This window comes from Poromitra crassiceps (assembly GCF_964638095.1).
Source record: "Poromitra crassiceps genome assembly, chromosome: 3".
Classification (NCBI taxonomy): Eukaryota; Metazoa; Chordata; class Actinopteri; order Beryciformes; family Melamphaidae; genus Poromitra; species Poromitra crassiceps.
The window spans coordinates 41,507,491-41,532,953 of NC_139625.1; the positions used below are offsets into that span (position 1 = coordinate 41,507,491).

At 43.8% G+C, this 25,463-nt stretch overlaps 1 protein-coding gene across 1 annotated transcript in view; it reads right to left on the minus strand.

Moving 5' to 3' along the window:
* Window positions 1–25,463, minus strand: part of ttll5 (tubulin tyrosine ligase-like family, member 5) — a gene marked incomplete at its 5' end in the record, with an annotated part of 80,457 nt that overhangs the window by 54,658 nt on the left and 336 nt on the right. The window contains 13 exons of the mRNA XM_083633998.1: window positions 2,485–2,576; window positions 6,498–6,559; window positions 7,492–7,573; window positions 14,619–14,726; window positions 15,620–15,711; window positions 15,877–15,978; window positions 17,549–17,633; window positions 17,767–17,836; window positions 20,413–20,495; window positions 20,666–20,796; window positions 21,109–21,215; window positions 22,913–22,995; window positions 23,147–23,253. Of these exons, the coding sequence (XP_083490124.1) occupies window positions 2,485–2,576; window positions 6,498–6,559; window positions 7,492–7,573; window positions 14,619–14,726; window positions 15,620–15,711; window positions 15,877–15,978; window positions 17,549–17,633; window positions 17,767–17,836; window positions 20,413–20,495; window positions 20,666–20,796; window positions 21,109–21,215; window positions 22,913–22,995; window positions 23,147–23,253 (1,204 nt within the window). The remainder of the gene's footprint in view (window positions 1–2,484; window positions 2,577–6,497; window positions 6,560–7,491; window positions 7,574–14,618; window positions 14,727–15,619; window positions 15,712–15,876; window positions 15,979–17,548; window positions 17,634–17,766; window positions 17,837–20,412; window positions 20,496–20,665; window positions 20,797–21,108; window positions 21,216–22,912; window positions 22,996–23,146; window positions 23,254–25,463) is intronic.

Consider the following 25,463-nt stretch of genomic DNA (forward strand, 5'->3'; position numbering starts at 1 on the left):
CTCACAAAGTGACTTGATTAGAAATGATAAAACAATACGCCAGAGTAGCACTCACAAAATGACCTGATTAGAAATGATAAAAACAATATGCCACAGAGTAGCACTCACAAAGTGACGTCACTCAAACACTATAAAACAATACACCCCTGAGTAGCACTCACAAAGTGACGTCACTCAAACACTGTAAAACAATACGCCACAGAGTAGCACTCACAAAGTGACATCACTCAAACACTGTAGAACAATACGCCACAGAGTAGCACTCACAAAGTGACATCACTGAAACACTGTAAAACAATACGCCACAGAGTAGCACTCACAAAGTGACTTGATTAGAAATGATAAAAAACAATACGCCAAAGAGTAGCACTAACAAAGTGACGTCACTCAAACACTGTAAAACAATACGCCACAGAGTAGCACTCACAAAGTGACTTGATTAGAAATGATAAAACAATACGCCACAGAGTAGCAGTCACAAAGTGACTTGATTAGAAATGATAAAACAATACGCCACAGAGTAGCACTCACAAAGTGACCTGAGTAGAAATGATAAAAACAATACGCCACAGAGTAGCACTCACAAAGTGACGTCACTCAAACACTGTAAAACAATATGCAACAGAGTAGCACTCACAGTGACGTCACTCAAACACTGTAAAACAATACGCCACAGAGTAGCACTCACAAAGTGATGTCACTCAAACGCTGTAAAACAATACGCCACAGAGTAGCACTCACAAAGTGACTTGATTAGAAATGATAAAAAACAATACGCCACAGAGTAGCACTCACAAAGTGACGTCACTCAAACACTGTAAAACAATACGCCACAGAGTAGCACTCACAAAGTGACTTGATTAGAAATGATAAAACAATACGCCAGAGTAGCACTCACAAAATGACCTGATTAGAAATGATAAAAACAATATGCCACAGAGTAGCACTCACAAAGTGACGTCACTCAAACACTATAAAACAATACACCCCTGAGTAGCACTCACAAAGTGACGTCACTCAAAACACTTTAAAACAATACGCCACAGAGTAGCACTCACAAAGTGACGTCACTCAAACATTGTAAAACAATACGCCACAGAGTAGCACTCACAAAGTGACTTGATTAAATGATAAAACAATACGCCACAGAGTAGCACTCACAAAATGACCTGAGTAGAAATGATAAAAACAATACGCCACAGAGTAGCACTCACAAAGTGACGTCACTCAAACACTATAAAACAATACACCACAGAGTAGCACTCACAAAGTGACGTCACTCAAACACTATAATTACATTAGCAGTTGTTTTGCATTACAGTGAATTTTGTGTGAGGGTAAGAGACAGAAAGACCAGGACAACATGAGAATGCTTCACAAGGAATGGTGGATGAGTGTGACACTTGGCTTTGCTGTTTTTTCCTCGACTCCAAGTGTGCAATATGTACTATATGTGTTGGTGAGAGTCCCGTACCTGTGTTTTTTGTGCTGGGTGACTCAGTCAGAGCTTACCTGTGTTCTTTGTGCTGGGTGACTCAGTCAGAGTGTACCTGTGTTCTTTGTGCTGGGTGACTCAGTCAGAGTGTACCTGTGTTCTTTGTGCTGGGTGACTCAGTCAGAGTGTACCTGTGTTCTTTGTGCTGGGTGACTCAGTCAGAGTGTACGTGTGTTCTTTGTGCTGGGTGACTCAGTCAGAGTGTACCTGTGTTCTTTGTGCTGGGTGACTCAGTCAGAGTGTACGTGTGTTCTTTGTGCTGGGTGACTCAGTCAGAGTGTACCTGTGTTCTTTGTGCTGGGTGACTCAGTCAGAGTGTACCTGTGTTCTTTGTGCTGGGTGACTCAGTCAGAGTGTACCTGTGTTCTTTGTGCTGGGTGACTCAGTCAGAGTGTACCTGTGTTCTTTGTGCTGGGTGACTCAGTCAGAGCTTACCTGTGTTCTTTGTGCTGGGTGACTCAGTCAGAGTGTACCTGTGTTCTTTGTGCTGGGTGACTCAGTCAGAGCTTACCTGTGTTCTTTGTGCTGGGTGACTCAGTCAGAGTGTACCTGTGTTTTTTGTGCTGGGTGACTCAGTCAGAGCTTACCTGTGTTCTTTGTGTTGGGTGACTCAGTCAGAGTGTACCTGTGTTCTTTGTGCTGGGTGACTCAGTCAGAGTGTACCTGTGTTCTTTGTGCTGGGTGACTCAGTCAGAGTGTACCTGTGTTCTTTGTGCTGGGTGACTCAGTCAGAGTGTACCTGTGTTCTTTGTGCTGGGTGACTCAGTCAGAGCATACCTGTGTTCTTTGTGTTGGGTGACTCAGTCAGAGCATACCTGTGTTCTTTGTGCTGGGTGACTCAGTCAGAGTGTACGTGTGTTCTTTGTGCTGGGTGACTCAGTCAGACTGTACCTGTGTTCTTTGTGCTGGGTGACTCAGTCAGAGTGTACCTGTGTTCTTTGTGTTGGGTGCATGAGGCTGGAGTCCAGGGTGACTCAGTCAGAGTGTACCTGTGTTCTTTGTGCTGGGTGCTTGAGGCTGGAGTCCAGGGTGACTCGGTCAGAGCGTGGCTGTCTCAGAAGGGGGTCCTGACACACAAAGCCTATGGGGACATAGTCAGCCATGAAGGAGTCAGACATAAATTAATCGGGTAAAAAAAAAAGATTCCTTCCTGGTTCTGTCCAGATGGCACTGCTTTAATACGAAGATAATTTGTCTGGAAATTTCTAAATGGAGGGTGGATGAGGTAGAGTAGGGTGGGCTGCCCCTGCCATCCTACATTTCACAAATTCAAATTATGTGGTTGCAGCTATTGCGAATTCACACTTGTTTACATGTCAAACCGTGCCGTGCCTCGTGCCAGATGGACCTTCTCTGGCGTGGGGCCAAAGCTTGCCGGACCCGCCTCCAAGCGGGCTGCGGTGACGTCTCGCCAACCACAGCCACTCTTATGTCTCTGTGCAGTGTGCAGAGAGGAAGGCACCTTTAAAAGCCTCTGTGTGTTCAGCTCTCAGTACTTTTGTAGTTTCTAACTGGATCTCTGTGTTTAGAAGTTTAGATTCTCTCCTGTGTTTCAGTTTGTACTTTCAGATATCTGCTTTATTGTATTTTACTGTTTCCTCCTCGTCGCGTATCGGGCCCGTGTTATGTTACTGCTGAGCTCATGAAAACATTTCCTGCTGCTACCGCATCATATTAAAAGCTTTCTACTGGCAAACTAACAGAAGGCCTTATATTGTGAAGAACTTCTAGGAAATGCAATGTTTATCCACCGTTTTAGCCATGACTTTTGACCATTAGTGACCACTAGAGCCATATTGATGCTGCTGTTGCTGCTTTGTGACTCGAGACAAGCGTGGCACGAGTTAAAGACATACCTTCAAGCGGGAAGCCCTGTTGTATGGAAGCGCAAATCTCAAGGACAGGTTATGAATATAACCCCGGTTTTATAACAAGGTGAGGTGAATCCTCACTTATGGGGTATACTGGGTCCCCCAGGTTCCAGAAGAACTACTTTATTTCTACGCCAGGCTGAAGGACTGGGGTGTGGAAAGAGCTAATCCTTCCATCTACAGGCATGAGGGGGGCATGCGTGCCAGCTAGGCCGGATGTAGCTCCGATTTTTGACAAGCGGTCTTCCTGAGCCGCCCAGGTCAAGAAGGGTAGTCTACTGCGGATTCACCTCACCTTGTTATAAAAGCGGGGTTATATTCATAACCTTGAGTTTTATTCCACAAGGCTCAGTGAATCCTCACTTATGGGGATATCATATCTCCTGTAGTAGTGACCAGACTGCTTATCACCCACACCCCTAGAGGAGGTGATAGGTTCCTCACTGGGGTGCCAGAACCACTCATGCCAGGCACGGGGCTGAGACGTCCAGTCTATAGACCCGGACAAAGCAGAGAGGCGAGCGCCAGCCCTTTATTTTATTATTTATTTTACTGTGAGAGATGAATTTAAGACTAATTAAAAGTAATTTAGCTTACTTTACATCCTTGTATTATTCTATTAATTTGGGGTTATGGTGCAGGGGGACCTTGAGGTTAGGCCATTCACCGATAGCTACCCCCGAAAATCTCCCTCTTTTTCACAGCCCAATGTTGGGCAGGTATGTGTTGGCTCCAGAGCAGCTCTACTAGAGGTCACGTGGTGGCTGGCTTTACCCAGGCTGGCTCTACTAGAGGTCACGTGGTGGCTGGCTTTACCCAGGCTAGCTCTACTAGAGGTCACATGGTGGCTGGCTTTACCCAGGCTAGCTCGACTAAAGGTCACGTGGAGGCTGGCTTTACCCAGGCTAGCTCGACTAAAGGTCACGTGGAGGCTGGCTTTACCCAGGCTGGCTCTACTAGAGGTCACGTGGAGGCTGGCTTTACCCAGGCTAGCTCTACTAGAGGTCACGTGGAGGCTGGCTTTACCCAGGCTGGCTCTACTAGGGCAGTTAGGGGTTAAGTGCATTGCTCGAGTGCATCTTGACAGTTACGTCGATGAGGAAACGTGAAAAACATTTGCCCTAAAACATTTTTCCCACCCTGTCCTGCGATTCAAATCAACCATCTTCTGCCTCATAATTCCCACACCCCCCATGACATAATTGGTCCCTCTTTACAGAGCTCCTCCAAAGTTAACGGCTGGTGAAACTGTAAAATGTTAAAGAAACATGTTTATATTGTATCTTGCATTTACACTCGAGTGGAATCGAGTCAATTGACAGCTTGGACCCTGAGGCTATTTGTACTACCTCATCGAAGCCGTCAGGTAGGAATCAGGCCTGTGCCATACTCTTGCCTAAGCGCAGCAATTATTACAAACACGGGTGACACGTAACTGACAGCTACACACAAGGGGAAAATGAATGTTAATGGCGTGCTGTCATTATTTACAGGGCTGGGATGCAACCCAAGTGTTATCAGCCAACGGCGCCGGAGTTTGTTTGGTGCATAATAGATGTGCTATGTTTTACATGCCACTGCTCATTTTCCCCAGGCCCACACAAATGCCTCAGTCCAAAGATAACTGGCAATTTATGATTCTGCTCTCCCATTTAATGAGCTGGAGGGGAGGGGTCTGAAGCCACATCATGGCACAGGCCCTCTGTCTCTCTCACAAGCACGCACGCACGCACAAATCAGATACATGCTCAACTCTCTCTGTCTCTCTCTCACACACACACACACACACACACACACACACACACACACACACACACACACACACACACACACACACACACACACACACACACACACACACACATAGCTGATCCCTTGGTATCATTAGACAGTCCACAGATAGACTTAATGGCTCACTGCCAGTCTAGATTGAGGCCTGCTGGCCAAAATGGGCTCCATGGATGCCACAGACAGTGAGGAGGAGAGAGCAGAGGATTAAGTGGAGTTAAAGAGTCAAGATATACCAATATATATCTATATCTATATCTATATATACAGTATATATAGATATAGATAGATAGATAATATCTGTCACTTTAGTACTGCATAATATACTTTTCAAATCCAATTTAGTAGGGTAAAGACCATACTGTCAGATTACGCGCGTGCACGTGCGCGCGTGTGTGTCTCATGATGTGAGATTCCTCTTGCGTTAAAACTTGCATTTCACAAAATATTTGGAAGCTGTCCCTGCTGCATGCGAACGCAATAATGAAGAGGGGCGGAGCCATAACAGACACATCTCATTCCCGGCCGCTAACAATGTTGTATAAACAGTGTTGATCTCCGCCTTGGGCTAAGCATTTTTTATGTCTACATGCTAAAGATTGCTTTAGCTTGACAGTGCAGGATCCAGTTTCTCAAGAGAGCTTAATGACTGCAAAACAACCAAGGCCTCTGTTGACAATTTCCCCCGCAAGTCATTTAATGTCAATTAATGAAGGCTGTGGTTTCTTTGCTCAGTCCTGGAGCCCCATTACAGAGCCATGCAGCTATTTCCAACAGTTTGCGCAAAGTTAACGAGTGGAATGTGGGGCGAACATTTAAGTGTAAAACAATAGCTACACTAAGTGTCTCCACAGGCTTGAAACCTGTCGGTCAGGAGAAAGGCCTTTGAAGCAAGACTATACTGAGAAGAGACCTTATTATTTAGAAACACTGGGCTGATCCTGACACTGTTTAGGCCCCAACGCAACAGCAAGTTCATGCCTTGGCTGCAGGACACACAATAGAGAGCCACACAACAAAACAAAAATGGATGACAAGAAGATGGTTTTAGGTATCTATTATTGTGGCAGCAGAGTTGCCTAGTGGTTAGAGAGACTGTCCCATATCAAAGAGGTTACAGGTTTGATCTCCACAAACATTTAATCCCCTTTGAGCAAGATAGTTTAAGAGCATCAGTTGAACAGATATTAATGCAAATCAGGAGTAGCCTATGCCAGTAGACGACATGTCACAAAAGAACATCTAGAAGTATACAGCTTGTAAGAACTGAGTATCTCTGAAGTGGAACCACTTTGTAAATCTGTTGGAAGAACTATTGAGACGCTGTTTCAGCGTGCACTCACCCACAAGAGAAAACATGTCTGCTATCATGCTGGCCTTTATCTTCAGATCCAAAGGTGCATCACTGCAAATTAATCAAATTATTATTTCAATAAATAAATACAAACACCCACACACAAATTATTATTTCAATAAATAAATAAAACACCCACACACAAATCATTATTTAAATAAATAAATAAAACACCCACACACAAATTATTATTTCAATAAGTAAATAAATACAATCACCCACACACACTCAGTGTAGAACAAAGACCTTTTTCATGAGCAAAATGAGTCAGTTGCTGCATGGAGAAATTGCTTAGTGGAATTTCCAGAGGAGTAGAAATAAGATTAGAAATAAAATCTTTCGTTATAACAAACTATCGATGGTTATAACTCTAGCCTAAGGGTATTTATCAACAAATGTAAGTGATCAAAAAAGGGAAAATGGCAGCACTCCAATTTGAAGACTTTATTGCCACATGGACGTTTTGGGCCAGTTGCCCTTTTTCAGCGTGTGAAATGGCAATTTCATTTTTTTATATAATTGATTTTTTATGTAACCTTTATTTATACAGGGAAGGCCCTTGAGAGCAAGCTCTCATTTACGGTCTCTGTCTCATTTACCACTTAGGATCCAGAAGCCAGTCGCTACATTATTTGTGAGTTGAGCACATTGTATCTGATTTTCAACAAATGTACAGTAAGTGCCATTTCCCTACTGTATCCCCCCCCCCCCCCCACCCCCCCCCCCCCCACACACACACACACACACACACACACACACACTTTTTTTTATTTTTTTTTACTCAGGCCAACCAGATGATGCTTATTCATATCTGGGAAGAACAGAAATTGACTGCATATTCCAAGAAAACCACTTGTTTGAGTCGATGGGATAAAATACATGTTTTCAACAAGAACTTCTGAAACAGATACTGTAAAAGGATCAAATGATAAAGCATGGTGGAATTCCACTGAACGGTGAGTGGATAAGATGGCGTCACTCACCAGGCCAGCGAGGGAGAGAGGTTCACCTCTAGCAGCCAGGGTTTGAGGTTGGAGTCAATGAGCACATCAAATCCATACAGTTCTGCAGAAGGCAAAACACAATGAATGGTGAAGTTATCAGCACAGACTGGCCAGCTGATACAGCTCCTCCTCTACTCCCTGCAAATGAAGGACGATTGGGTAGAAGTATCAAAGTCACAACACGGCATTTCCACAGTCTTATCGTAGCCCTGCTATGTGGCAGTTGGCAACACGGCCTGTGTCTTTCTGCTACTGATTACATGCATATTATATATCCAATCACTCAAAAGACAAAAGACATCAAAGCCTGCTACTGAGGGATTGGCTGCATTACATGAGTTAAGTGCATACACATTTCATCTGTGCTGAAGCTGCTTAGATAAAGGCTGCAGATCAAAAACAAACTGTGGCTGTGAACATTTTCATACACGCAGTGGATCATCTTTTCATTATTGGAGCGGTTGAGCAGTCTACATAGTGTCACCGCATATTAACGAGAAGGACAGCACTCGAATGGGTGCAACAAAAAGCTTCACTTCTGTCATGAAGTGAGTGTCTTGTCCAATTTAAGCAGTGCAGATGATGGCGACAAGAGACAAACTCTGATCAACATAATGCTGGAAAGTTGAAGATGTTCCCCCAAGTGAGTGGATCCTGGCACATCGGGGCAGCCTGACATACTCCTAAACGTATATTCCACTCCAACAGCAGCTTGGCACAGAGTGGCAGGATAAAAGTGATCAGAGAGGGAGGTCTCTGTGTACAAACTTGTCCACTCTCTCCCCATGCCGCCTCTCCTTCCCCTTGAGTGATATATAACGCTTGCTGTGACAGGACTGTGAGAGCCCACCCCACCGCTCCCTCACGCCGCTCTGGGGACTGTCACCCCAGCCAGCGACCCCCAGGCCCCAGCAGCTGCCTGTGGGGGAAGACAAACCACAGCATTTGACAGGGATAGGGCAAAGCAGAGCCATGAAGCCAGAGGAAAAATCCTCTTAATGGCACTTCAAAAGAACAGACTGTGTTGAGAATAGGCCAGAGGGCTGGCTGGAGGTTTCAAAGCTGCCATAACCAACATTGTTTATTCGAGTATCTCAGGTCAATGCCAGTGTTAAGCACACAAAAGCCAGCGTGACGGCGAGTGATGGCTTCACGCTGCACTTGGTTGAATAATGATAGGCTGAGCAATTCTAGTGGAACAGAACAAGTTGCATTTATTAGGCTGTACATTACTCGTGGTATACAGTTAAAAACCTCATTAGATTAACGGTCTCACAATCCATGATTTGTCTCCACTTTAGCTGTGCAGCCTGTTGGCCCACAACAAGTGAAGCTGCTTGTTAAAATGTGTCCAACAAAGACTATCAGAAGAAGATAGTTAGCCAGCTCTGGCCTAGTTCCATGCTTTAGCTAATCCTCTGTGAGCCATCAGCACAGACTGAGCTCTCCAAAGTCTCAGGCCTGCCCTCTACCACTTGGCCCTTGAATTAAGATTGTCACCATTTCCTCAAAACACTCATACATTTTTGCTCTTCTTAAAATCTGGATAAATCCCGAGGGGGCAGGCTTTCTTGGTCGCATTGAGGCAGAAGTACTAAAAAACTGCAGATTCTCGAATGGCCACTTGAGGCTGGCTGCAAAAGTGAGTCAGTCCCCATTCACCCCATGTTAAAATGCCCTAAATTTACAGCATAAATAACACGTTTAAAACCTGGTTCAAAAAGAATAATTTTGGTTTATATAGCTAACTTCACGTTTCATGACATGTGTACAGGGGATAGGATAGAAAAGACTATGTTTTGGACATGATTGGCAGGTCGCCTGTCCAGTGATTGCGCAGCTTGTCGATCACAGACCAATAACAGGTCCGACTAGTTTGAGCAGGTAAAACAGCCGGCGTTTTGAACAGGAAGACATGACACAATGGGTCAAGTGGGCGGAGCTACATAAGAGAATAGTCTATGATCAATCCCAACCAGGTGTCCCAATTGGATTTAGGTTAGCCTAATGCATGGCTATGTTGCATGGGTCTGCAGTAAGTCATGTGATATACAGGTAGGGTTCAAAGTGGTTCATATAACTACTAACTGTATATGCATGATGGAGCTGAATAAAGTTTGTCATACGTCCCTGAGCCAAGGACTGCAACAAACCTCTTCTAAAGCCACCTATTTCTGAAGAAAATGGTGAAAACGACATACCCAAACTATAATGCTTACTGTGGCTGAACCGCTAGGGGTACAGACAACTGCCTGATCTTTTCTGAAAGGTAAGACTTTGAAGTTTATGTTCCAAGTGTCAGAATGACTCTATGTATTACTGACCCTGAGTAACACCAGCTCAAACACAGTGGTTGATTCTCGCCTAGAATAAAAAACACTTTTAGAGTGTAAACAGTTACCTGTGGTTGTTGTATTTATGGCTAGAAACCCAATGGAGACATAGCCACTAGGCCTTACCACATCCCAACTCAAAGAAGATGAAAAAATACCAAAACATGAGTATTTGGCAGTGGTTTTTGTAGGGAGATACCTAGGCGGATTTCCAAAAAGCCATTTGAAAAAGCCAAATAATCTGAAATGTTGTCTTTGTCTTTGTATAAAGACGGCTATAACTTCTGCTGTGTTGATCTGATCTGAAAAAGGAAGAAATGGTTCGATGCGCAAGATTCAGCCGAGTAATTTGGTATGTAGCATGAACAGCATTGTTCAGAGTTAACCACCATCACGTTAATGACAGATGAACAGCAAAAAATCAGAAACGTAACGCCCGTGTTACGTTGCACTGCAAGAGGTTTTAAGCTGCCAGGGCCATCTTTAACTTCTGAGGATGGATTGAACACCCAGAGCTAAACAGTAGTTGCTAAGCAGAATGCAAGGATTTTCTTTTCCATTTACAGGCTGATCCCTTTCTCTCCACTTTTATATAAAAAACACACACACACACACACACACACACACACACACACACACACACAGAAAGAGCAGGAGTCACAGACACAGAGAGAGACAGAGAGTGTGTGTCATAAAACATTATGTATTCGTCTCTGGGAACTGGAATAAGTTGGTTTGAGCCTGCAGTGCCTCATCAGTGGCACCACAACAACAGGGGGAACAGAGGAGGGAGGGAGTGGAGTGGAGTGGAGTGGAGTGGAGTGGAGTGGTGCACCACTCCGGCCCCGACACGCAGACTCCATGTGCCGTGCATTTTCCTCCAATTAGGGGCAGACGCCGTTCCTGCCCCATGAGCCTGCCGTTTGTTCTGAGGCTCGACCGCTGCCGGGGCCAGCGCTGTTAAACGAGCCCGCAGCGAGCCCACAACAAGCATGGCAGAAGGGGAGAGGAGAGGCAGCGTGCGTCCACATCACACCCATTAAAGAGGGAGGGACAGAAAAGAAACATGACAGAGAGAGGAGAGAGGAGGGATGATGCAGACTGCTTTAATATTGGATGGGCGCTGCTGGAAACCTCCACCACAAGGGACAACCGCCCAAAAACAATGATCTCTCCTCCACCCTGTCCATGCAGCTGCTTGGCCCACAACAACAAACAGCAACAAGCATCTCCTTCATGTGTGTGTTCCTCCACCGTAGGCGAGGTCAGGACAATTGGATTACTCTTGCATCACTCTGAGATAAATGATTGTTGTTGAACTGTTTCTCTGCTGTTAAGAGAGAGCAGAGCAGCTTGGGGCCGGAACCACAAAAAACACCCTGAAGACAACACATTTCATCAGTTAACACTGTACTGCTTCATTCTGATAGAAAGGCCCAAATCCATGTATCATTCTTAGAAAGACTTTGAATGTAGTTGCAACCATGCTGTCATCATCGGGGCACCCCTATTCATGCTGCAGTAAAGTGTGGGGCCCTCTAACAAATGTAAAACAGGGAGAGTGGTTCACTCCAACCACACTCAGCACTCAGGAAGGGACCTTCACTGGAACCCAGGACCAGTAAGTGGAATGTTTAGTGTGTAATAAAATAGGCCTTTGGCTTGGCTAATCAGATCTTAGTCAAAACATCTCGTAATCAGTATCCCTCGCTAAAAACTCTCTCCATTAATCACAAGGCAGCGGTGAGGAGCTGCATGGGTGGCATTCTCTCTCCACAGACACACACACACACACACATCCACGCACGCACACACACGCACACACAGACACACACACACACACACATGCGCGCGCGCGCGCACACACACACACACACACACACACACACACACACACACACACACACACACACACATACACACTTACACACACTTCTTACCAGTGAAAAACTTAAATCTGTTGTTTTTATTCCTTCCCACATCAGACATTACAGAGCTATAAAAAGATTTTGTGACTGTATGCCCGTTTAGATAGGCAGGGTAATTTGAGCAAAGGGCAGAAATCCCATTTGAAAACAATAAACATTGTATTAAAGCCATTAATAGACACTAAAATGCCAGGGAAGAAATTGCTGCAAATTAAGATTATAACATGCTTTACGCTCTTGCATGGCTCCCGTCCAGACAAGCCAGAGACTGTGTGTAAAAACGTCAATGGTAAAAACTGGGAACAATGGCTGCTGTTATGGGGATATTCACTAGCCCGTAGGCAGTTATTTATTGCCATACAGTACAACACAGCATTCTGCTGTTTTGCTTTAGCTGTTTATTTTTGTACAGTAGGTTGTGGAGGGAGGGGTGGGGAGAGCAAGGATAAGTGGTGCAGAGGAAGGGAGAGGAGGCTGACAGCAGCTGGGAGAAACACGGGTGGATATTATTTAACCGGACTCCCTGAAGCACAAACAGACCTGCCTGTTATACACTAGCTCCTACATGTCTGTGTGTGTGTGTGTATAATACATACATACACGCACGCACAGCACACATGCACGCACGCACGCACGCACGCACAGCACAGCACACACACACACACACACACACACACACACACACACACACACACACACACACACACACACACACACAGGCAGTTAGCATGCAACAGGCCCACCTTGAGAGAGGCACGTCAACAGAGCGGGGATGAGGGTGGTCCTCTGGAACCGTCAATGTCTGTCTTTGGAAACTTAATCCTATAGACAGACTCTGAATGCTGTAATTAACTCGCTTGGGGCCATCCGAAGACAACAAAATGACATGACGTTCAACAGTAAACTGATATTGCTGAGGTAAGGTAATGGGCATGTTCACAGCAGACCACAGTGATTTTTGTATCGAACTACAAGGTGTAGGACCTAATTGCCTGTGTTCCACCACACAATGATATTGTTGTAGTGGTGTGATGAAAGTACTGAATTTGACAATCTGTCAAATCTGACAAATCCACGTGCTTATGCATTCATTTTCTGCTATTTATCAGAAACTATAGTGTCTATACAGCTATAGCATTACACACACACACACGCACGTACGCGCGCGTGCACACACACACACACACACACACACACACACACACACAAATTTTGCACGCTTCGGTGCTGTAGAGGCCATATCCCATTTATAGATGCCAATAAACACATTATTCCACCTACTGCTTTTACAGCCTGTGTACAATCTCTTTCCATGGTTGTATTTGGAATAGTTTGTTTGTGATTGTTTGTGTGTGATTGGGATAAGAAGATAATAAATCGCTGATCCCAAATATAAGCTTAACTGTGCAAGCAGAATGAGAGAGAATGAATGAGAATAAGAGGAAAACCTGTTTTTTCTTTCTTTCCTTTTTTCACTCTCGCTCCAAAGCAATGTGTCATGTGGTTGCTTATTCCTGTCCATCAGGTGTGTATGAGGGCCAGATTAAGGCTAGCCAAACCACCATATCCCACAAATACCTGTCCAGTCAACATTCACACCCTGGGCCTGTGTGGCTCTTCAACCTAGGAGTGATGCTCAGGGAGCAGATAGCATCTTCATGCAGGCGATGGTCAGATAGTGTGAATCTATGCGCCGATACAGCCCACACAACCAGCAATCAGAGCGCTATTATGTCTACAGAGGCATGTCAAAAGTGCACGGGCCTTTATTTTCCTAACAGCTGAGAGGTGGAAGAGAGAGTGAGCAGGACAGCGAGAACAGAACAGCAAACCAAGAGAACACAGAGGAAAGAAGAATAGGGTGAAAAAGAGACACTGAGGGAGGCTTGGCCGACATGCTTGCGTTCAAACCCCAAATCTCAGAGAGACTGCCAGAGACAGAGAGAGACGGAGAAAGAGCGCAGGCAATTAGTGCAACACTAACATGGAGTTCACACGAGCCCGCTGCTCAGCAGGAGCGGCCAAGAAAACAGTCAGCCGAAATCAGACAGACCTGAATGGCGACAGAGAAGAGGAAGCAAATTCCTGCTTCAGTCAACAGGCAGGAAGGCTCCGCACTAAGGAATGGTTGTCTACAACCACCACAGTCCAGCTCAGAGCAGAAATAGTGTAGAGAGGAACTGCGAGACAATGAATCTGAAACTGAAAGGAAATCTGAGGGGTGTGGGAGTGTGTGGGAGGGTGTGTGTGTGTGTGTGTGTGTGTGTGTGTGTGTGTGTGTGTGTGTGTGTGTGTGTGTGTGTGTGTGTGTGTGTGTGTGTGTGTGTGTGTGTGTGTGTGTGTGTGTGTGTGTGTGTGTGTGTGTGTGTGTGTGTGTGTGTGTGAGACTGGGTCTATCTCTCTGCGGCGTAAGCATGGAGAGAATTTCCCCGCAGTTCAAATAAAGTCTGTTCAGTCCTAGGAAAGTCTTCCAATCCTCAATTCATCCAGAATGTAAGGGCACCCCAGGAGGAGGAGGGGTGTCAGTAGCGCAATGAGTGTGGCAAGTAAGCTAATTATTTTGTACCTTTAGCTGTTGCGTTGATTGGGTTTTCCCAGTCAAAAAGCAAAGCCATGTCGGTTTGTTAATGATGCCCTCAGTTTAGATCAGTGCCATTGTATCTGTGAAGCTTGACCTGATTTCCAAATTCAAACAGACTTATGCTATACGTGTAAAAGGCTTTGCAACTTTAGCAGATACAAGCAAAGCTTATTATATTCTGCAAAGATATGGGAGTAAGAACAGCATACTAGTTCAGTTTACATATGGTTGGAGAACATTTAATGAAGAACATAGAGGTGGTACCAAAGCAGTTGGTCTTGTGGGGGACAAACATCTTGCAGGCGGTGGCAATCTGTAGTTCTGCACTCAGCAGTGCTTTGATGATGAGGTCCTCCACCTGGCTCATCAGCACTGGAACACAAAACATGGAGACAAAGACAGGGTGAGTGGGGCTAATGGGTGGAGGGAGGTTATCAGACATCCTAAATGTTGCTGATTTACTCTGCTTGAATTCTAACATTTTGATGGATAGATATTCTGCACAGATTAAGAGTTGAGAGGTTACAGAGGCTACAAACTGAGTAAATGTTATGTGCATCATCTTTGCGTGGATATTCAAACCTAGAAGAGTGAGTTAAAGGTGAAAAGGATGAGAATGGAGAAGAGTGAGGAAAAGGATGAGAGTGGCGAAGAGTGAGGAAAAGGTGAAAAGGATGAGAGTGGCGAAGAGCAGGGGCAGACTGCATAATCGGGCACGTCGGGCAAATGCCCGGTGGCCTGGCCTGCAAAAAAAGAAAGAAAAAAAGAAAAAATTTGGCCAGGCCAGGCCACTCACTGAACAGCAGGCCAGGCGCCGCCTACTGGTTTACTAGTGTTTTTATTACTTTATTCAGGGCTAAAGTGGGTGCATCTCATTGTAAAATTGGACTTGGCCCAAATTGGGCTTCAAACGGCCCAAATCGGGCTTCAAACGGCCCAAATCTGGCTTTAAACGACCCAAATTGGGCTTCAAACGGCCCAAATCTGGCTTCAAACGGCCCAAATTGAGCTTCAAACGGCCCAAATTTTTCGGCCCCGCCCTTTGGACGCCGGCACGCGTGTCGGCCCGTATCGGCCTGGCCTGCTTGGCATCTAATGCCCGGCCTGAATTATGATCCCAGTCCGCCCCTGGCGAAGAGTGAGGAAAAGGTGAAAAGGATGAGAGTGGAGAAGAGTGAGGAAAAGGTGAAAAGGATGAGAGTGGAGAAGAGTGAGGAAAAGGTGAAAAGGATGAGAGTGGCAAAGAGAATGGAGGTCTGACTCACATGTGGTGTCTTTCCCCTCCTGCTTCAAATACCTCAGCATTGCACTCATACTCCATTTGTTCCCATAATCCTCCACTTCAGGGTCATCACAACTGAAAAGGCAGAAATGCCAACTCAAATTTCCAAGAAAGCAAATGGATGACTCACTCTGGCTACCTATTAACTGTCTCACCTTCAGTGCAGCATATTCAGAATACAGTAAGCTTATTATTGACATAGTATAAACCCGATATACATTCATCATTGATTCAAGTTACCTGACATAGTCACTGCTCTTTTTGTTCACGCTGTAGTTAGTGAGATGCATGAACTGGTTCTTGATGTTCTTTGAAGTCCGGTCATACTTGACTGTGGCAAACCTGTGGACACGCAGTGCTTATTTGTACAAGAAACAAAAATGCCACTCATCACAGCAAATGTGTTACATTTCTGCAATAATGACCACATTCACAAGGCTGACGCTTGACTGAGTAATGAGGCACTTTGAGGAGAGATTAGTCTCTGGCAACATTTGAGAAGAATGGACGCCACATGTGCAATAATGAGAATTCCTTGGCACACAGTGTGTACCTGAATACCATCAAAGCCCATTGGAATGTCAAGAGATAAAAGCGGCACTCAGAATTTGGCCAAGATTTATTGCTCACAGTTCATAATCAAGCCCAGCAAACGAGAGGGCAGTGGCACTGTGCTTCTAGCACGCACCTCTGTCAGCCCGCAGCAGTGAGCCAGAGTCCTCTATCCATCATTTGCCCTATCCTGCTCTAACTCTGCCTGACAGCCGAAATCTTGACTGAATAAATTAGCCTTAATCTTGAATTAATAAATGATACTGGCTCTAAAGAGCGCAAGTCCATTCAATACAGTGCAGTTACACAGCAATCACAATCTTTGCGCAATGTCATAACCAACAACATTTGATTAGCACATCATTCTACTGAGACAATAGAGAGCTTTGTTTTAAAACCACCAGCGGCAGCACACTATAGTATGTCTGGAAAGTTGAGACTGCCCTCTACTGGTCACTGCATCGTGAGCAGCAGTGATGATGTCTCACCCAGTGCATGAAGGATCTCATCACGGTCTATATCTGACCATGGACACATTATTGCATTATTGTAAGTGCCTACAGATACAGATCCTAGTTAGTTATAATTACTGTAGCAATTACAGAGGGAATTTCCTCAGCTATTAACAGAAAGACTAAAACTGCATCCACACAGCCAATCATTTGACTGGATGACTGATCTAATGAATCCTGCAGCTCCCATGTCTAAGTCTAAAACATTGGCCTTAAACAGATTTCACTGATCTCTTTTCTTGCGTGTTAAGTTTGCTTAAGTTAAGCAACTGTACACCACATTTATGACATTTGGCATACGAAATTCCCTGAAACGCTATCATGTTGTGATGTTGATGTGTATTTTTTTTTAAATCTTTACCTCAGTCAACAAAGTTGGAACAAGATTATCTTTTCACCCTGTTTGTTTGTCTGTCTGTTTGTTAGCAAGATATCTAAAAACATTACAAACAAATGTTTACATTTCGTGGACAGATTGTAGCCCGTGGCCCAAGGACCAGTTGATTAGATTTTGTGGTGATCCATTCAAGTGCTGGTGGGAAGGTGGGAAATATGGATCTGTTTTGTCAGAAAATCTAACACGGATGACAAATTATAAACAAACACACAAACCATTATGGAAGCTGCAGCATTGTAAGTGGGAGACTTGCTCAGTGTTGGCAGAGGTTTGCACTCTGCTGAGTGCCTTTTAGTTTCTGCTGTCTATCTGTCTTTATATCACATTTGCTGTAATGTTTTTTTTGGACTCCAAGAACACCGGTGGTTACTGTAGCATCAGCTAAGTGGGATCCCAAAGAGTATAAATAAACAGTTTTGAAAACGACACCAAGATCCAGCACACAGCTCACCTCGCCAGGCCCTCCTCATAAACATAGATAAGGAGGGGGTCATATGATGTCACCAACACGTACAATCGCACATCTAACTTGAAGTCTGGAAACAAAATCAAAAGTTAAGGCAAGTCCGATTGATCTTTTTGTTCAAATCTGCCAAAATAATTATCACTGAAGTAATGACTAAAAGGGCAACACTGTGTCTAACAGTAAAGCTGGAGAGAATAACTCACCATCTATCAGTAGAGGATTATTAATGTAGCGAGACACCAAGATGTTTTCATCCATTGAAATCTGGCTTGGCTGTAGATAACAATTAGAAACATAAAATATAACATCAATCATCACCTCCCACAAAGGAGGAGATGCAGGTTTTACTGAATCATAGCAATCCATCTCAACAGGTTTCAAGAAGTCCAGTAATACAGCGATTTTCTGTTAATTGATTTACAATGTGTGACATACTATGGCATTGGTCACAGCAGGTCAATCCAGTCTATGAAAATACAATACGGTGGTGGGAGAAAGATGGGTCATTTATGAGGTTGAAATGTGTTGCAGGTGGTGAAGCCGAGAGCAGATGGGTGTGGGTGTGTGTGTGTGTGTGGGGGGGGGACTAACCTCAGAGCTGGCTACAGTTCAGAGAAAACCCAGACCAAAAAAAAGAACGTATTTCTTTCTTTTCTCCAAATATCACCCTGACATTCTTTCCACTGTTTCATAAAAATGCCTTAGAAGAAAAATCGTGTATACGTTGTCCAAGAGAGAGAACCTTGTGGAGCCGTTCCAAAAGCCAGGGCCTTGGAAGTGTGTGATTTACTCCACAATGCTTATTAATGTCTCAAACACTGGTTATGTATATCAAAGACAGCTCTACTATCACTACACCCCCCCACACACAAATAACATCTGGCCAACCGACTGTTTCAGTTCACACGGCATTGCTTAAGGTCAGCATGCTTACAGTTAACTTCCACCAATGTTGCTCTGTTAGAAGTGTCTGGGACAGTATCACTTAAACTGCTGACCAGGTAGATGTTAGAAGTGTCTGGGACAGTATCACTTAAACTGCTGACCAGGTAGATGTTAGAAGTGTCTGTAACAGTATCACTTACACTGCTGACCAGGTAGATGTTAGAAGTGTCTGTAACAGTATAACTTACACTGCTGACCAGGTAGATGTTAGAAGTGTCTGTAACAGTATCACTTACACTGCTGACCAGGTAGATGTTAGAAGTGTCTGTAACAGTATCACTTACACTGCTGACCAGGTAGATGCTCTGTTAGAAGTGTCTGTAACAGTATAACTTAAACTGCTGACCAGGTAGATGCTCTGTTAGAAGTGTCTGTAACAGTATAACTTACACTGCTGACCAGGTAGATGTTAGAAGTGTCTGTAACAGTATCACTTAAACTGCTGACCAGGTAGATGTTAGAAGTGTCTGGGACAGTATCACTTACACTGCTGACCAGGTAGATGTTAGAAGTGTCTGTAACAGTATCACTTACACTGCTGACCAGGTAGATGTTAGAAGTGTCTGTAACAGTATCACTTACACTGCTGACCAGGTAGATGTTAGAAGTGTCTGTAACAGTATCACTTACACTGCTGACCAGGTAGATGCTCTGTTAGAAGTGTCTGTAACAGTATAACTTAAACTGCTGACCAGGTAGATGCTCTGTTAGAAGTGTCTGTAACAGTATAACTTACACTGCTGACCAGGTAGATGTTAGAAGTGTCTGTAACAGTATCACTTAAACTGCTGACCAGGTAGATGTTAGAAGTGTCTGGGACAGTATCACTTACACTGCTGACCAGGTAGATGTTAGAAGTGTCTGTAACAGTATCACTTACACTGCTGACCAGGTAGATGTTAGAAGTGTCTGTAACAGTATCACTTACACTGCTGACCAGGTAGATGTTAGAAGTGTCTGTAACAGTATCACTTACACTGCTGACCAGGTAGATGCTCTGTTAGAAGTGTCTGTAACAGTATAACTTAAACTGCTGACCAGGTAGATGCTCTGTTAGAAGTGTCTGTAACAGTATAACTTACACTGCTGACCAGGTAGATGTTAGAAGTGTCTGGGACAGTATCACTTAAACTGCTGACCAGGTAGATGTTAGAAGTGTCTGGGACAGTATCACTTACACTGCTGACCAGGTAGATGTTAGAAGTGTCTGTAACAGTATCACTTACACTGCTGACCAGGTAGATGTTAGAAGTGTCTGTAACAGTATCACTTACACTGCTGACCAGGTAGATGTTAGAAGTGTCTGTAACAGTATCACTCACACTGCTGACCAGGTAGATGTTAGAAGTGTCTGTAACAGTATCACTTACACTGCTGACCAGGTAGATGTTAGAAGTGTCTGGGACAGTATCACTTACACTGCTGACCAGGTAGATGTTAGAAGTGTCTGTAACAGTATCACTTACACTGCTGACCAGGTAGATGTTAGAAGTGTCTGTAACAGTATCACTTAAACTGCTGACCAGGTAGATGTTAGAAGTGTCTGTAACAGTATCACTTAAACTGCTGACCAGGTAGATGTTAGAAGTGTCTGGGACAGTATCACTTACACTGCTGACCAGGTAGATGTTAGAAGTGTCTGTAACAGTATCACTTACACTGCTGACCAGGTAGATGTTAGAAGTGTCTGTAACAGTATCACTTACACTGCTGACCAGGTAGATGTTAGAAGTGTCTGGGACAGTATCACTTACACTGCTGACCAGGTAGATGCTCTGTTAGAAGTGTCTGTAACAGTATAACTTAAACTGCTGACCAGGTAGATTATCTGTTAGAAGTGTCTGTGACAGTATCACTTACACTGCAGTGCTGACCAGATAGATGTCTGTAACAGTATCACTTACACTGCTGACCAGGTAGATGCCTCGTCCTCTTGAAGACGCTACTGGTTTGATAATCCAAGGCCCCTTGTCCTTGGAAAAACAACCTAAGATTAAGGCAGGAGAGAGTGGAAGAGATTCAGAGGTCGTGGGTTAAGACAGATGGAGATTTGCGCTGCGGTGGTTTATTATGTATATATTTAGAATGAGTAATGATAGTAAACATATCATAAACTGAGCGTAGTCAAACAGGATCGGGTGGTGGGGACGGTCTTACTGCAGAAATCCTGGTACTCTGAGGGAAGCACAAAAGTCTGAGGAACAATGTGGAAGTTCTTGAAGCCATGAGCCTGCTGCATTCGCTGGATGTTTTTGTACAGGCGGTCTTTGCGCGTCAATTCGTACGACCTGGAAATGAACAAAGCCACCGAACTTTTCAGTTTAAAACGCTTCAGCGCTCCACAGCTTTGATGCTGAGAGAAAACAAAATAATTCATACAAACACAGTGATAATAAGACACCCCCTGCCTGACAATATGATTCATGTCATGTTTCATAGAGGCACCAGTCCAAACTAAATGTACTTTGTAGTGTTAGCCAACAAACACATTGCCTGAACTGAAGGGCTTAGAATGACTCAGAAGTGTGATTTTTAAGATTGGAAACAGTGGCAGGACACTCTCTCCGCCTCAACTCATACAATTGAGTAGATCATTATACCTGGGGAAGTGGTTGACCTTCTGGAAGTCTTGAAGGCTGCGTAGTAGGTAAGGCTTGAGGTGAGACCCCGTCCACATAAGGTTAAAGTCATTACTATTTGGGTGGACCTGAAAAGCAGACATTTGAGTTTATGAGAATCCTCAGGCTAGATCAGATCATTTAGATTCACTGTGAATCCTCAGGCTAGATCAGTGTTTCTCAAACAGTGGTCGGTGGACCACTGGTGGTCCGTGGGCGCCCCTTAGTGGTCTGCGAGTAGATTTATCTTTTTCCCATTTTTTTTACCTCCCACTATCCAATCAGAGAAATGTTCCGTTTTCTGGGAAAGGGAAGGTCAGATCGCGATGCTTTTTAAGGACTATTATGTATTTTTTCACCCCGAATCCAACGCCACCACCCCCGAGTCTCTACGAGTTATGCTTGCGGAGATAGGTCCACTCTGCATGCAGGAATACAGGAGAGACACAGAGTAGGCTACAGCGGGGGGTTGGGAGTTCCAAGTTACTGACCAAACACTCTATTTCAGTGATTGCTGTCAGAATATAGCGCCATTTAACACTTATTTGAACACAAAAACATCACTGAATGCAACTGTAAGAGGGCAACAGATAGCCTATTTGACTTTGGCAACATTGTGCATTTATTGAAATTGAAAAAACTTTCTTTGAACTTTGAATATATTTGAACTGAAAAGGAGAAATAAATGTAAAAAAAAAAGGAAGGTAAATGGACTAAAATAAATTGTATATATTTTTTATATCTTTATATCTTGTTTTCATAATTGTGGGAAGCCAGAAATTTGATTAAATGTACAGCCTTAATGCTATTTGTCATTTAATTAGCATGTAATTTGTCATTTACAGTTGAAGTAGTAGGCCTATTGTTTTTGGGGATGTTTTGGGAGTTAGGTGGTCCCCGAGTTTTTTTTTATTGGTTAAGTGGTCCTTGGTCTGAAAAAGTTTGAGAAACATTGGGCTAGATCAAATCCTCAGGCTAGATCAGATCATTTAGATTCACTGCACGCAGAAGCCATGGCTTATGCCAGGGGATCATTCAAAAACCAAAAAAGATTATGTAAGCTCAAAACTATGTATAGCCATTGCTAGTCATACCGTATGAGCTCTGTACAGTTTCCAGTCACCAGTATTAAATTCTGATGTCCATCACATATGACAGCTCGGTTACAATGAATCTAAGAAGCAGATCAGACACTCTGACACTAACCTGCTGAAATACGGCCTAGCTCTCTTGAAATCATCTCAAAAGGAAGGCCAACCTGCCAGCTACTTTCATCACCGTCATATTACTTTATCTGTTTGGTTTGGTTTTATTCTAACAATTGGTGAGGAGGCACGATTCGCATTGCCATTCACCATCTTGGAGAAAGCCAGATGGTTGTAATAAAGGCGTATTAAACTTTGGCTCTGGTGATGCAGTGGTAGCCTGCCTTTGATGACGGGTTAGTGGGAGTCAAGAAGCATTGAAATTAAATAAAAGGGGAATTAATTATAATAAATTAATTAATTAATTATAACTGCTTGTGAAACAGGATTAATGCTCTTGAGTGCCAATTCGTTTTTTTTTCTCCCATGGGTGCATTCCCAGGCTTTGACATAGGCAGTATCAGTCAGGGCAAAAATAACAGGCCTACTATCCCTTATGCTACACAGCAGAGAGAAGCATAAATAGCATGAGCTGCTGAAGAGGAATGCAACATATTGGATGATTCAGACTAATCTTAAGACAACATATTTACGTCAAAAGCTACCATTTATAATTTGCATGATGTAGTGGAGAACTTTACCTCATGGAAGCCGTGATTGGTCAGTATTCCTCGTACCAGGCGGCTCTCTGTGCGCACAATCTTGAAGGCCATGTGGTATCGCTCTGTAGCAAAGGAAAAACATGGCATTTTCATTTCATATATTCACAACAACAAAACATAGTATCCAACTGATTGCAGTCTATAGAGGTTAAGTCAATTAGCATCATTACTTTTTCCATAGTAATTCTGTAGTTCTGACAAACTGTAACATACCTCCAACAGAGCGGATATTCCCATCTTTAGAAATGACAGCTTCAGGGCAAAACACCAGAACTGGGATCTTCCTACTAAGGCCACTCCAGGCAATACAATAATGTTCTCTGGGTGACAGAAAAGCAGAAGACACACATCGAGTTTCTACCAAAACAGACCAAATTCAAATAATCTGGAGAAATAAATGTCATGTATAGAGAAGAATAACCTACATACAAAGTAGTTTTCACTGCCCATGATGATCTTTCGTTTCAATTCCTGGATGATGCTAGCGAGCCTATATGGCTATCTTACCTAACACTGGGGGAATGCATCCTGACATGGTGTTTACTCCAGTCGAGCAGATTGAGAGAGAACCACACACCGTTTCAGGAGGCGCGAGGCAATAACAGACCCAGGCACTGCACTAACACACACCCTGGTAACACTGCACTAAGAATATCTGATAGTACCAGACACAGCCTGCCTATCAGGGGCTAAAAAAAAGATAAGCTAGCATGTTGATGGAGTAGAACTCAATCAGGCATGACCATTCTTGATAACGAGGGGTGAGGCAGGGAGGCATGTAAACAATTGCTGCTCCTGGCTCAAGTATCCGATATGTCAGACAATATGGCAGCTATCTTTTACACTGTGATATCTTGGCCGCGCACCATTAAACAAGGTATTTTGATCACTTGATCTCAGGTGATGGTGGGTTAGTAATGGATTGAAATGGGACAAGGTCTAGTCTACAACACTTCTTTTCTTTTCCGCAATGTACAAGTCTACTGTAGCTGTGTGGGTAGCAAAGCAAGGTTTTTTGGTTGTACTGCAGTTGCAGCTTGCACGCTACGTGTGCTCGCCCGGCCGTGCACGCGCAGAGGCAGCTCAGCTGCTGTGCAACCTCGCCCGCAGCTCAGCTGCTGTGCAACCTCACCCGCAGCTCAGCCGCTGCGCAACCTCACCCGCAGCTCAACCCCTGCGCAGCCTCGCCCGCAGCTCAGCCCCTGCGCAGCCTTGCCCGCTCAACTGGCACGCCCTTCGCACATGCGCAGTTGAGCAATTGTGCGCCGTGCGGATCACCACCCAATTACATTAGATTCTCAGTAAGGTATAACTAAATATAGCTTAAGTGGGAATTACAAGTAGTTGGCAGCGGACAGGATAACAAAGGCCAACTGATGCAACAATGATGTTGTTCTCTCCTGTTTGGTTTCCAACTTCTTTCAGCGTGTTTAATTCATTATGCAAAATGAGAGCCAGCCAAATTCTTCATTTTGTCGACTGTAAATGCATTTGGCATCAATATTTAAGATGTGGTCTGGACATCCTCTGTAGTCTTACACAGATGACATTACAGCACTGACAAGGGACTTGCAGCAGAATAAGATAAATGAATTTGCTCAACCTAGTGCCACATTAAGGAATTGTCTTTTTAGAGACACACCTTGCAAGGTCTGCCAGGAGAATCAGTGGATTAAGAGCCTAGCTGATACTGAAGGAGACCTGCTAAATTCAGACAATGCTCATGTATCCATAGTTTCTAACTGCCCTCATGTCACAGTTCCACATTATTTGTACCATTTAAGTACAATTTTATATATCAAGGGAGGGAGGCACATTGTCAAAAAAGATGCCCACACAGAGGTTTACAAGCTAAAAGAAATGAAACTATATCTAAAGCAGTGGTCACCAACCAGTATCTCACGGTGCTTTCTGGTAGATCCCAAATCATTTTTGGATAATGAGTATAACTTTGTAGTGTCAGTGTCTTGCATTCAACCAGTTAGTCCATGCATATATTGCAAATGGACAATTTAACAAATACTATGCTCACTGATTAATGCTTATAATTGAAAATATAAACATTTCATTTATGGTCATGTCTACCCATACTTAAGTATGGAATATGAGTTTATGATTTAGTTGTAATTATATTTTGGTGTGTTTACAAACAAAGTCTATTATCAGGTTGACTGTTAGGGGGGGGGGGGTTGACAGGTACATATTGTGCTGTTGACAATGTAAAAGTAGATCTGAAGTGTAAAAACGTTGGGCACCCCTGATCTAAAGTAATTAAGAAAAAAGTACTACAGTAAAAAAGGTGCAAGGAACACATTAATCAGTATCATCAGTTTGTTCTAAGAGAGAAGTTTGCACAGACATGTCATTGGAAAGCTAATCACCAGACCATGAGGTGACATTTGTATTTTACGAGGCATTATCTCATGAGCATAAGGGAAACGTAAACATGACAACAGAACAGAAAGATAAAATGACTTCAGCTTTGGGATTTCCCCTGTTTTACTAGAAGGTTTAGGGGTCAGTGGTTTTA